Raw genomic sequence first — 13,009 nt, 5'->3', positions numbered from 1 at the left:
TATAATTTCAAGTACGTAATACTTGAAATGTATTTTATGTTGTAATTTTTATTAATTGTATTTTAGGGTTAAATTTTTTACAAGTAATCATTTTAAATGATTTTAAAGATGATAATATCTTGTAAAATATGTACAACATTACAGGAAAATTGAGAGAGCTGTAAGGAAAAGTCCTGGAAGTTCTCCTCTGTGCGTGGCCAATATTTGAAGTATTTTGGGCATGTAGTTTGTAGAATTTGTTTGTGATTGTGTTTTGGATGCTGTTATTTGTTTGGGGTATGGAATGTGTGTTAAGAGATAGGCATACTACTTTGATCATCTTCGTCTATCTTCCTGGGATCAGGACTGCACCCTGTTTTGATCTACCCTGCATAGCCTAGTCCTCCCATACTTATCCCATGAGGCTTGTACTCTATTGCCTGTTATGGTATTTTTTTGTATGGAAAAACTTTATTAGCATATTTTCGTTCCACTTTTCCTTCTTATTTATTCAAGATGGCTGCTTTTCTTCCAAACTTTTAAAGTAAGAGAAGGTGATTGTGTCTGAAAATTCATGGAATGTCGGGGGAAAGGAGCAATAAATGTGGATAGTTAATATTTGCTCTAAAAGTCTGAAGTGTGATTTTTTCTCATTCTCTAATAATAATAATAATAATATTTATTTGCCCAAAGGATACTATATGTCATGATACAATCATAAAACAAGTATATAGGGCACGTCAAAATTAACAAATTCACATAAGAAAATGTTACATTTCAGATTGAAGATATTCTTTTATACTATAAAAACACTTCTCTATTAAGTAAGCTAAGACACTCTTTTTAAAAACATCAATATTTTCTATACTTTTAATATATACAGGTAGGTTATTATACAATTTTGTACACATGAGCTCAGGCCCTCTAGATACCAGAGCTAGGTTCGATTGTTTGACATGAACGTCATTGCATCTCCTGGTTTCATAGGAATGTATCCTATTATTCATAGTAAAACAACCTTTATACCTTTTTACATATATGACACTCTGATATATATATACGCAAGGTACAGTGAGTAATTTAAGGCTTTTAAAAAAAGGGCGACAATGAGCTCGACACTTTAGTTTGCACATACTTCTCACAAATTTCTTTTGTATAACAAACACATCATGAAGTTGGGGCGAAGATCCCCATATTATAATTCCATATGAAATTCTTGAGTAGAATAATCCATAGTAGAGGGTTTTCAGAACATACTGGCTTACACTATGCTTTAATACAGATATAAGATAAAACACTGTATTCAGTTTTTTACATAGGTGCTCTATATGTGCATCCCACTTCATATTTCTATCCACATAAATTCCTAGAAACTTTACACATTCCATATCATTAAGATAATTATTTTTACATTGCAGTAGATCATTGTCCTTTGGGCTGTGCCCAGCAGAAAACAATATCACTTGGGTTTTATCATCATTTAGCCTTAGATCATTGACATCACACCAGGTTTGCATGCATTTTATTATATATTGACTGGAATCAATTAACGCGGTCAGATTTTTTCTTTTTGATAAGATGGTTACATCATCTGCATATAATACACACTTATTATCTTGGGTTACAATTTTATTAGGTAGGTCATTGATGAATATTAGAAAGAGAAGAGGACCCAATACTGACCCCTGTGGTACACCCTTTTTGACTTCTAACGTGGAGGAGAAATAGACTGTCCCATCTTTCCTGTATGCTACTTTCTGTTTTCTTCCATGAAGATATGTCTTAAGCCAATTTAGAGGAATGCCCCTAATACCTATTGATTCACATTTTTTTAGCAATTTGTCATGATCCACAGCATCAAAGGCTCGGCTCATGTCAAAAAATATCCCCATTACCTTATTTTTACTATTTATTTCCTGAGTAATATTATCAATTGCATTAAATAGAGCCAATTCTGTCGATTTTCCCTGCTGAAAGCCATATTGATGGAGTGATATTATGTTTTGCTTATCAAGATAGTCAATGAGCCTTTTACAGAATACATACTCAAATAATTTACCAAATTGTGGCACTATAGATACTGGCCTGTAGTTTTGCAGATTATTTCTATTGTCTTTGTTCTTATACACTGGGACCACCTTGGATACCTTCAAGGAATCAGGATATACACCTTCTGACAAGGACTGGTTGACTAACGAGAGTAAGGGTCTTCGTATGAGGGACTCACAGTCTTTAATTACTTTTCCCGTTATTCCCTCAATGTCAGCAGACTTTTTCTTTCCTATCTTGGCTATATAGAGAGACAACTCTCTTTCTGAGCAAGGCTTAAGATACAATGAGCTACTTATTTTATGGTTTTCGAGAGTAGCTCCACTTTGGGTGGTAATCACCCTCTTAGGAAGATGCAAGAATGAGTGGTTTAGGGCATTGGAGATTTCAATGGGGTTTGTAGTAATTTCCCCTTGTTCATTTGTAACTTGATCTGGCAGAACTGTTGGGTTGGCATTGACATTACTTTTTATGATGTCCCAGGCTACTTTAGAATAATTAGAGGCATTCCTAAACCTTTGGTCATTATACTCCCTTTTTGCTTTTCTTATAAATATCTTATATTCTTTCCTAAGTTGAGAGTACTTCTGTCGCAACCCATCATCATTTGAGTACCGTATTTGCAAAAATGTTTGTTTTAGAACTCTGGATAAGTTTTGAACTTCTTTTGTAACCCATTTTTTTGTGCTGACACTCCTGTGTTCCACGGACTGCAGCGGAAAAGCTAAGTTGAAGTAATACTTAAATCTACAAAGATATTCATCAAAGTTAACATTCAGAGGTCTTCCACCATATATGTCTTTCCAATCTTCTTGATTCAACAATACACAAAAATAATTCATATTATGCTCATTAAAGAACCTACATTGATTTAGGGTTTTTGATTGAGGATGCTCCTCATGTATATGAAAGATGGATACAATAGCTGAATGATCAGATATTGCTGGGTCAAATACTGAAGTATTAACATTAGATTCATTGTAATCAGTGAAAACGTTATCCAGTAGTGTCCCTGTGCCATTAGTAATCCTTGTTGGAGTATTTACCAGTGGTTTCATTTGATAGGACTGTAAAATTTGCAAAAATCTTCTTTTATCTTGTCCGTCCTTAAAAAGGTTACAGTTGAAGTCTCCTGCCAATATAACATTTGGTCTTGACAATTGACTTGTCAAGGTGTACAACAGATTATCTAAAATTTCTAGGAAACTATTAAAGCTACTAACAGGGGATCTATATACAGATAATACAATAAAATCATTACTTGCTACAGTGTACCTCACTGCTGCACATTCAAATATAAGTTCAGCATTTAGATTATGCACCAAATGCGACATATTAGAAAAAACTAATGTACTTTTTACAAAAATAACAACACCTCCATTACGATGATCTTTCCGACAATAAAAGTCACCAATCACATAGCCTGGTATTGATATAATTATATCTCTCATCCAATGTTCAGTTAAACATATAAATTCTGGTTTCTCTGCCTCTGCTAATGCAAGTATCACTCAAAAATTTTATAAAAAGGGGTCCCATTCACAGTTTAAATTCTCTATAATTAATACTAAAGACAAATGTATTATTTATTATTAAAAGAGGTTGGGAATTTCTGCTGGTAATTTGATTGGCCATCTTGATAATTCAGCGTGTACTAAAACAAAAGTCAGATAATAAGTGCTTCATTACAATAGGCAAATTAACTATGTGCTTTTTGAAAAAAAAACTTTGTAAATCTTATCCTTGTTGTAGGATATTAGTGGCATCGCCTAGCAATAGTTCTGCTAACCTAATAGCAGAACGAATTCTTCAATCTGTGCCTCTGAATCCTGGAGAGTTGGTGCGCTTAATTGCCATTCATTGTTTGGAGAAAGGTAACATTCCATCCAGGCTGATGCCATATTGCACAACTGGAGTGTCTGGACGAATGGCATCTGATGAAAATGAAGTACTCAACTTTGATGATGGTGAGAAAAAGCTTCGGCTGCCTATGTCATCGTCTTCACTAGGCCGTCATCGTATCACCATTGGAACTTGTGTCACCCTGGGACAAATACATGCATTAGGATTTCCTCAAGGACATTTCACTCACATTTTCCTTGATGAAGCTGGTCAGGTAAGTTAGCAAAAGAGAGAGTTGATTCTAAAATGTTTCCCATAGTCTTGTTAGAAGAATGTGTTTAAAAATTACCACATATTTTGTGGTTGTTTAGATGCTGTTATTGATTTAGCCATGGAAACCTTTGCTTAAATTTTATTGAAAGTGTTATTCAGGTAAACTGCTTAATGCATGTGCAAAAATTTCACAGGAAAATTCATTTGCCTTGACCAGGATTTGAACCTGGTTTCCCCGATTTCCTGTTGAGTGTTTTAGCCCGTTAAGCTACCGAGGCATCATTCCCCTCTGAGAAAATTTGTGGACTAAACTTGAGAAGGCGGCCTGGACTACTGAGCATGTTATGCGACTAGCAGTACAAGTCATGCGCACTGCACCACAGCTAGAGAGCACTGCCCGAACTTTGAACACTTGAGGTGTTTGCTCTTGACAAATTTGAACCTGGATCCTCTGATTTCCTGGTTTATGGCGCAGTGTGCATGACTTGGACTGCTAGTTGCATAATATGCTCAGTAGTCCTGACTTTCTTGTCCGGTGTTGTCCACAAATTTTTTTCACAGAGACAGGCGTACTACTTTAATCATGCCTCAGTAGCTCAAATGGCTAAAACACTCGACAAGAAATCGGGGGATCCAGGTTCAAATCTCGGTCAAGGCAAATGATTTTTTCTTGGTGGAATTTTTGCAGCTAGTCCTGGTATGCTTAAATTGCCTGATACATATTACCAATTGCATGTGCATATCTAGCATGTTACTTGAATGAACATCAACCTCTAGAAGACCAATGTAATGAGGTTTTGTTAAGCATTGCAAGCTAGTAATGTGAAACTTAATACATATATGTATAGTGTCGGTTGGCTCAAACTCAAGCAGGTGGTGCAGTTCAACTATTTTAGCAGCTGATTGGAGAATGGTGATGTGATATTTATTGGTTGTAGTTTTATTGAATGCTCTTACTCACTGTTATGTGGAGTACTGTATCTTGCTTCTGGTTCTTTTGCGGAATGGTTTTTATCATATAAAAGAGTTTTTTCTTACCTTTAACTATTTTTTCAGGCAACAGAACCTGAAGCACTCATTCCACTTGGATTTCTATCCACTTCAGCTGAAATTGGTTGGGGGCAGGCTGTATTTGCTGGAGATCCTAGACAGTTGGGACCAGTGGTCTTGAGCAGATTAGCTCATCACCTTGGTCTAGGAATATCACTTCTGGATAGAATGTTGTCATCATCGCCTTATGCTCCAGACCCCACTGGTTTCCCAAATGTTAGTGGCCATTACAATCCAAGTGTAGTCACTCGTCTTGTGATGAACTACAGGTAATTTTTAACAAAAATCCTCAAAGTACGAGGTGATCTTAGGAAAAGAACTGACCCCCAACTGTTGATGTGTCAATATCACATGTATGAGGCTTATCCAGGGAGAACTCTACCCTCACCAATCCAAATCAGCCTTAGGGTTGAACTGATGAGTGAGGGTGAGGTAACTGGTGGTCTATATACTTACTGAAGTGAAGGAGTCTTGAGGTTGTTGTTTTTCAGTTACCAACCTCTATTCTTAGTTGTAATATGTACATATACAGTAAAACCTCTTTACATCGTAATGGAGGGGACCAAAATTTGGGCAATTTGATGTATGGAGGTTCACTATAGAGAGGTTTTAGTGGTAGGCACCATTTTTTCATATCCTTGGGAAATGAAAGGTGCTACTGTCTTTTTAATCATTAAATAACTATATTTAAACATATATGCATGCATAAGTGAGCATATATTTACAGTTATACATTAGGAAAAGGATTACACAAAGGTAAAGTAACTAGTTAAAGAGGCCTTTTTAGAAAATAAATTAGTTGCTGGTTTTGCTTAAAATTTTTTTCAAACTCTTTCGAAATAATGTTTTCAATTACATGAGCACTTTTTAATGTCATTTTCACTATAAATAAATCACTAGCTGTTTTCGTTAATGCCTTTTGACCTAAGAAACTATTCAATTTACTAATAGTGTTCGGAGGAAAGTACAATAGTTTTATATTTCTCAACATAATTTCTTCATCCTCTTATTTCACTGCCTGAGTGTTTTAATTGTGCAGCCTAGATAGACAGTTTCTTATGTTTTTCCTTGGTTGTTTAAAATAGATGTCAGGGTGAATGATGGCTTTCCAAAGGTCACTGCTACATCTTCCTTCTGCCAGCCCTTGTTGATGGCTAGAGAAATAGCTAATTATGTGGTAATGTCAAGTAGTCGCCTTCTTTTATTTCTCGAATCCATCATCAGCCTATGATTAATTAAGTAATTTTTATATTTTATGGGCAATAATTGAAAATACTCCTGATAATATCTTTTAGAGAACTGATTTATCATTCTTATAACATGTGACTTGTTAAAAATTATAAAAATATAAATAAACATGTGACTACTGCAAAAAATAGACAAGAAATTGAGCACAATTTTGAAAATTTCATTGAATTCTCTCTCTCCAAAATATAATGCAAGTAGTGTTCCGAAGAAAAAAATCTGTCAGGGGCACACAAAAATGCTAGGTCTGCGAAAGGACGTGATTTCCCGGCGAGAATGCTGGGCGAACTACTTTAGAATGCGGCGGCGAGGGTAAGAAATTTCATTGCCCAACCGCATATCAGCGAATTAGCTGTCTCCTTCACCTAACATTGTCGCGCATGGATTGATGTTCGTTCAGTATTGCTAGAAAATGACATCCCGGACTCCCAATGGAAGAGTCAGATTTTGCGGCATAAATACGCAGGCAAGACATATGTCGCTAAGCGCAATAAATTATGAACTACGATCGTTCACGAAAGCATCGAAAAAATTACCAAGGCGGTAGTAAGAAAGTGGTACACCGGGAAATGTGGGAATGAAATAATTGCAAAATTGTATTTGATTTATTTCAAGTCGCAGTATATTCATGAAATATTTTCATTTTAGAAGCAGAAGTAGCAATGCGGTCAAGTAATTCTGTCTCCATGGATGGGAGTGAAGTTGGTTGAAATATTTCCGCCAGCAAGTGATTATAAGCTGCGCTGGTCGCCTCTTTTATTAACTGAACATTGTATGTAGGCACTTACAAGAAAATAAAGCCATAAGTAAATGAAAGCGATTGCTATCGCAAGATTTTGACCATGATTTGAGAGAAAACAATGTCTTCTGTCATCATCATCATTAACTGCCACTTAATATGATTAGGAGAGTTGGATGCCTTTTTCTTATTTACTGTTAGGTATGCTCTCATATGGAACAAAATGGACCAAACTAATGGTTAACGTTGAAATTAAAGGTGTATAAGAAAAAAATAAGCGTGAAACATTTATCGCTGATAATGTCATTCCATGTTCGTTATTGCGGCTGCATTGATGGTCTCTAGTTGTCTCGGTACGAAATGCGGAGGTAGTAAGGCCGTCTCGGGGGTGTCTCGTTGCTATGATATATAGAGGTTTTACGATATAAAGAGGTTCACTATAGAGAGGTTTGCCTATAAATTTACATGTAAAACTGACGGGACCAGAGCGTTGGTATGATGTATAGAGGTTTTCGATGTAGAGAGGTTCACTACATAGAGGTTTTACTGTAATTACTATACTTCACCGTGTATAACCTTAGTATTATCTATTCGAGACTTGAAAATTGTAAGATACCATTCCCAATGCAGTCATCATTTACTGAAATGTTCATCATTAGGGTATGCCGTTTTGCATTAATGTAATAATCTCCATTATGGTAACATCTCTGTCTCACCTGAAGATGTAAGTCATTATTCTCTTTGATCCCTTTCAAAGCTCAATGCAAAAGTTATAGCTTCATGCCTCAAAAATGAGGATATTCTTACATTAAACTTATCCCTTATTTATACATGACATAGGATAACATTGAAGGGAGAACCAGTCAGCTTGTTTGTTGGATTAAGTATTTGTGTCATAGTTAATGGTTTTTTCATCACTGCCAATGCATCTGGTTTTTCACTATTACAATCTAACAATGATTTAGCTCTGAAATAGGATTAGGCTCTGAAACCATGACATTTCTTGTGTTGCGACATTTCATTTTAATACCAGGGCAAAGCTTTGGGTTCTTTGAAAATCCTTCCATGAAAATTATGAAACCTGGATTTCACTCTGTGATTTGAATATTTGGCTTAGGTGCCAAAGTCGCATGGTATAATTGCTAGTCGTTTTGAAGTAATCTGGTTTCAAAAATTATTGAAAGGCTTGACCCTCTTGGTGCATTGCCCTTGGTTTTTGCAAATTGGGCAACTGTCCATTTTATGCATAGCTCACGATTCCCTTGTGCTCAAGGCTTGACACCTTCGTTTCTGGTGAATTTTCTATACAATCCATTGGGTGTACGCATTAGAGGGCATTGAATAACAAAAAGTTTTGGCATACCTATTTAACCTTAAAATTTTAAGGGTCACACCTTTCTTCTGATTGCTCCACATGATTTGCATTGTTTAATAGATACACCGAATTCAATTATTATAACTTCTCATTCTGATAAATCGCAAAAACTGCAACATGAAGAAAAATAGTGAATTTGCCATAATGGAGGTTGAATGTAACCCACTGGTGGGTTCTGATGCAACAGATTGTCTTTCTGTTGAGATACTACAGCTAATCAAATGTTTATTTAATTAAACTGTAATGAATAAGGAGATAAAAACGATACATGGGAAAAAAACGATATACGGGAAAAAGTTTTTTCCCCATATATTTTAGTTTATGTTTAGTTTGTCATATGAAATAAGACTTTTATTAAAGATGTTACTTTTTATGCACATTAATGTAGGTCGGTTCCAGATCTCCTGTCTCTCACATCGGAAATGTTCTACGATAGCAGTCTCAAGCCAACAGTTAGTCCTTACTGCGGTAAAGAGGGTGTTTTATTGCTACGCTTAGGTGAACATCTTCCATTGATGAAATGCCATCCCTCCTTGAGTGATGTCAAAATAGCTTCACCCCTAATTTTTCATGGAGTCAGAGGGGAGGAGTGTCGGCACCCAGAAAGTCCCTCTTGGTATAACCCTATGGAAGCACTCCAATGCTTGGAGTACATCAAGATACTATACCATTTAGGTGGATTAGAACCAGAAGACATTGGGATCATCACACCTTACATTGAACAGGTGACATTGCTTCTTTTCCATCCTTTTATTTGGTCCTTCTGATCATTCTACATGTCTTTTTTTAAATTTTGAGCTGATTTCACGCATTTTTATTTATCACAAATGCTTTTTTCAGGTGAAGGCCATACGGAATTTGATAGCCGATCACTGTCTACCCCCTCCAACAGTTGGCACTGTTGAGGAATTACAGGGTCAAGAACGATTGGCCATTATCATGTCTACTGTTCGCACATCAAGGACATTCATTAATATTGATCTCCTACATGCTCTTGGCTTCGTGTCTTCGCCAAATAGACTTAATGTTGCCACTTCAAGAGCTCGAGCTTTGCTTATTGTGATTGGTGATCCACATCTTCTTAATCATGATCCTTTATGGAAGAAGCTCATTCAAAGATGTGTGGAAAATAATTCTTATGTTGGAAGTAATTTACCGAGTTCATTTTGTGGAAAATTGGATGATGCTGATATTGAAGAAGTTGAGGAAGAGTGAAATTTTAAAGACTAGGTAAGAGTTGAGGTAATTCTCTACTGTATATCGTACAAATCCATTTGTGAAATACACACATTTATTTTTATACTTCAAAATGAATTTCTCTATTCTCTAAGTCTCTACTTGACCTGAAACTTCATATATTTTAGTGAGTGACAGTTTTCAAAATTGCCCTTTCCCTTATTTAGGTGTATACAATAATTTTCTTGCTTACCCTTTCAGTAGATATTACATCTTTCAGTACAAACATACTTCAACTCTACTAGGCAGTCTGCAAATATGTATTCCCATTTCAGTTATTAAGATTGTCAAATCTTCTTTAAAACTCGTTACATTCCTTTCACTATGTTGTTACAGTGCCCATTTCCACTAACTTTATAGTGCTCTTTGTAAGATATGAAATGGATAATTGCAAGGAATGCCTGACTAGGTCACTCAACATGGGTGATTGATGTAAAATTACCGGTGCAAATCAGGGTCACATGTGATTTCTTTGTAAGTGAGGTATGTACTTCATTAGCCCCAAAATTCGACCACATTCATGTTTAGATAATTGGGAGTGTGGTAGTTTAGAGGCTAGAGCACTTTGCTGCTGATTTTTATGATTTCATTTTTGTTGGTTACCCAGTAATGCAGAAAACGTTAAAAAGATACATCGAGATAACTAGCAAGTAGTAAAAAAAATGAGAACACTACTGGTTATAGTTAAAAATAACATATGTTTAAGCGTTACAGAACTCGCACTTAGATGCCATGAATCCAGAAATTCAATAATATTCCTTGTCAATAAGTGCATTCTTTACAAAGCGCTTGAACACTGACAGTGACGAAAGTGATTTAATATTGAATGGTGATTTGTTATAGATTGAGGATGCATGATGAGGACCATGTTGAGAAAGGGATGTGGAGCACTGGGATTAGAGGATGTTTGTACCATTTCATGTGTGGTAGGGGTGCACAACATGGTGACAGGATAATATTTTAGGGTTTTGCTTGATAAATATGATGCAGTTAAGTATGTACATGAAAGGGATAGAAGTGTGAGAATGGTATGGTTCTTGAATAAAGGTCTGCCAGGGGTGTGGAGCGGAAGGTGAAGTATTGCCTTAATGGCCTGCTTTTGAAGGGATCTTGTGGGAAAGGTTGTCATTATCCCAGAATAAGATGTCGTATGAGATGTAGGATTGAATTTTTGAGTTACAGGGTATCCAGAGCAACAATCAGCTAGTTTTCTTATCCAGAAGGTTCCAAGAGTATTTTTTTCCAAGAAAGGTAGCTAAGGAGTTGCAAACTAAGTCTGAGGAGGGTATGTTAGTGATGAGTTGGTCCATTACTGTTGATGAGATTTAGTTATTCAAGTAGGTGAATCATTTATGACAATGAAGCCAACACTATCGAACAAGTTGCTGAGATTAGAACTGCAGTGCGAGTCAGTCATAATATCTAAATAAGCCACCACACAAACTTAGAGAGAGGAAGCAAACAAGATTGTAACAATTAAATTGTTAAATTGTCCTCCAATTAAATTGTTAAAATTACCACTTGGAGAGAAATATTTAAAGTTAAGAGTGTATATCACTCATCTTATTGTTAATTTCGCTATGCATCCCTCAATGTCCCTTAACAAGCACTTACAGAAGTATAAGCCAGAAACGTCAATGTCAGGCCTAGAATATAAGGCAACACCACCTCCCTTATGGTGAGAGCAACAAAAGCAGATGAGGTTATAACCTAATACATATAGAGAATGAAGTAACCTCTGATTTCCCTAACCAATACTTGGAGAGTAATAGAATGTCAACATTAACTGGCTTAAGAGTAACTTCAAGACCACTGCAGGTCTTGGATATTCAGGAACAAAAAGCTGAGAAGCTTCAGGCTACTGAGAAGGGGTGAACCAAATCTAGCAATTGACACATAAGGAGCAGAACTTGAGTGTTCCTAGTTTCAAATCCAGAGTGAAGACCTCGGACATCCCCACAGTTGACACACTAAGTGTAAGGGAAAAGAACTGACCTCAATACCCTGAATGTTTGATATTCACTTGTGTGCAACTTAGTTTTGGGCGAGTTCTATCAACCTTAAGGTTGAATGTTTTAAAGAGTATGACCTAGTTAAACAGTAAAATAAACATGCCTGCAGTACAACATGCACTACTGACTGATCTTAGTTCACCACAGTATTCATCTCCTCAGTTATGCACTGGGGTAATTCTCATTTACTGTACATTTCTAGTTGAAGATGAATCTTTGCTTCCAAAATGAAAACATATTTCATTTTGAAGTTGATTTTGAGGATTGGTTGATTTTACTTCTAACATGTCCGACTTTTATTTTCATTTTCAAACATGCTGAACCTTTCCGTGACTGTGCCTAAAAAACTCATGGGAATTACTGTATACAAGTACATTGTAGGCTACATTTAGGTTTTTACGTTGATTTTATGCGAAATGGCAGGAATCTTTCATATTTTGCTATTGTAACTGAACATGAATAACGTGCTACGAAAAACCAAGTACGAACATAAGGTGCCATAACATCATGTAGAATATTGGCATTATTGAGGTTATAATATAATTAAGTTTACGTCATTCAACTTTTATCCCTGCACTCATTTAACAAATAGCTTTTTTTTCTTCCTGCCAACAGCTGAGCGGGGTAACTCGGTTACCTCAGCAATAATAATTGAAGTTTTCAAAAGCAATTTCAACGTAAAAAAATTATTCGTTGCCTAAATAACCAAAAAAATGGTTGAGCTCAAATACAGAAAATATCAGAGGGAAAATTTTTTAAAAATTATGCAACATTAACATAATTTGGGGTGAATAAGTTATGCTGCACAGCCACGGAAAGGTTAAAGGCAGTTTCCGACTCCCAATTAAAGAGAGGTAGTGATATCATGCACAAGTGGCAAAAACTGTTTTGTGTGCATTATGGAGTACATATATAATTGCATGTTCAGAGTTTCACAACCTTGCCTTTGACAAAAAATTTATTCCATAGTGAATCATTCTTAGGGGCGGGTAAAAGTAGTTCTTTAAGGGAGGTTCGCACTTCCTGCAATGCCTCTGAGCACTAATGCAACATCTAATCGAAAGCAGCTTTAAGATATTTCTCCTTTATCATTGTTAAGCTGGGGGAATAAACACTTGCTTTGGAGAGCCACCTTAATGATCTCAATATTTCGTATTTTTCAAGTTGCCCCCACCCTAACATATTCAAATCAACTTTCAGGTTGAAACA

General features: G+C 36.0%; 1 protein-coding gene across 1 annotated transcript in view; it reads left to right on the top strand.

Annotated features, from left to right (window-relative positions):
• Positions 1-9,862, top strand: part of LOC124163457 (probable RNA helicase armi) — a 38,384-nt gene extending 28,522 nt beyond the window's left edge. Inside the window, exons 10-13 of the mRNA XM_046540378.1 lie at positions 3,781-4,144; positions 5,200-5,462; positions 8,941-9,277; positions 9,393-9,862. Coding sequence (XP_046396334.1) covers positions 3,781-4,144; positions 5,200-5,462; positions 8,941-9,277; positions 9,393-9,767 — 1,339 coding nt within the window. The 3' untranslated portion in view covers positions 9,768-9,862. The remainder of the gene's footprint in view (positions 1-3,780; positions 4,145-5,199; positions 5,463-8,940; positions 9,278-9,392) is intronic.
• The last annotated feature ends 3,147 nt before the right edge of the window (positions 9,863-13,009 follow it).

This window comes from Ischnura elegans, chromosome 8 (assembly GCF_921293095.1).
Source record: "Ischnura elegans chromosome 8, ioIscEleg1.1, whole genome shotgun sequence".
In the NCBI taxonomy this organism is placed as follows: domain Eukaryota; kingdom Metazoa; phylum Arthropoda; class Insecta; order Odonata; family Coenagrionidae; genus Ischnura; species Ischnura elegans.
Note: the sequence above shows the minus strand (reverse complement) of the source record. Positions and strands in the feature narration are given on the sequence as shown.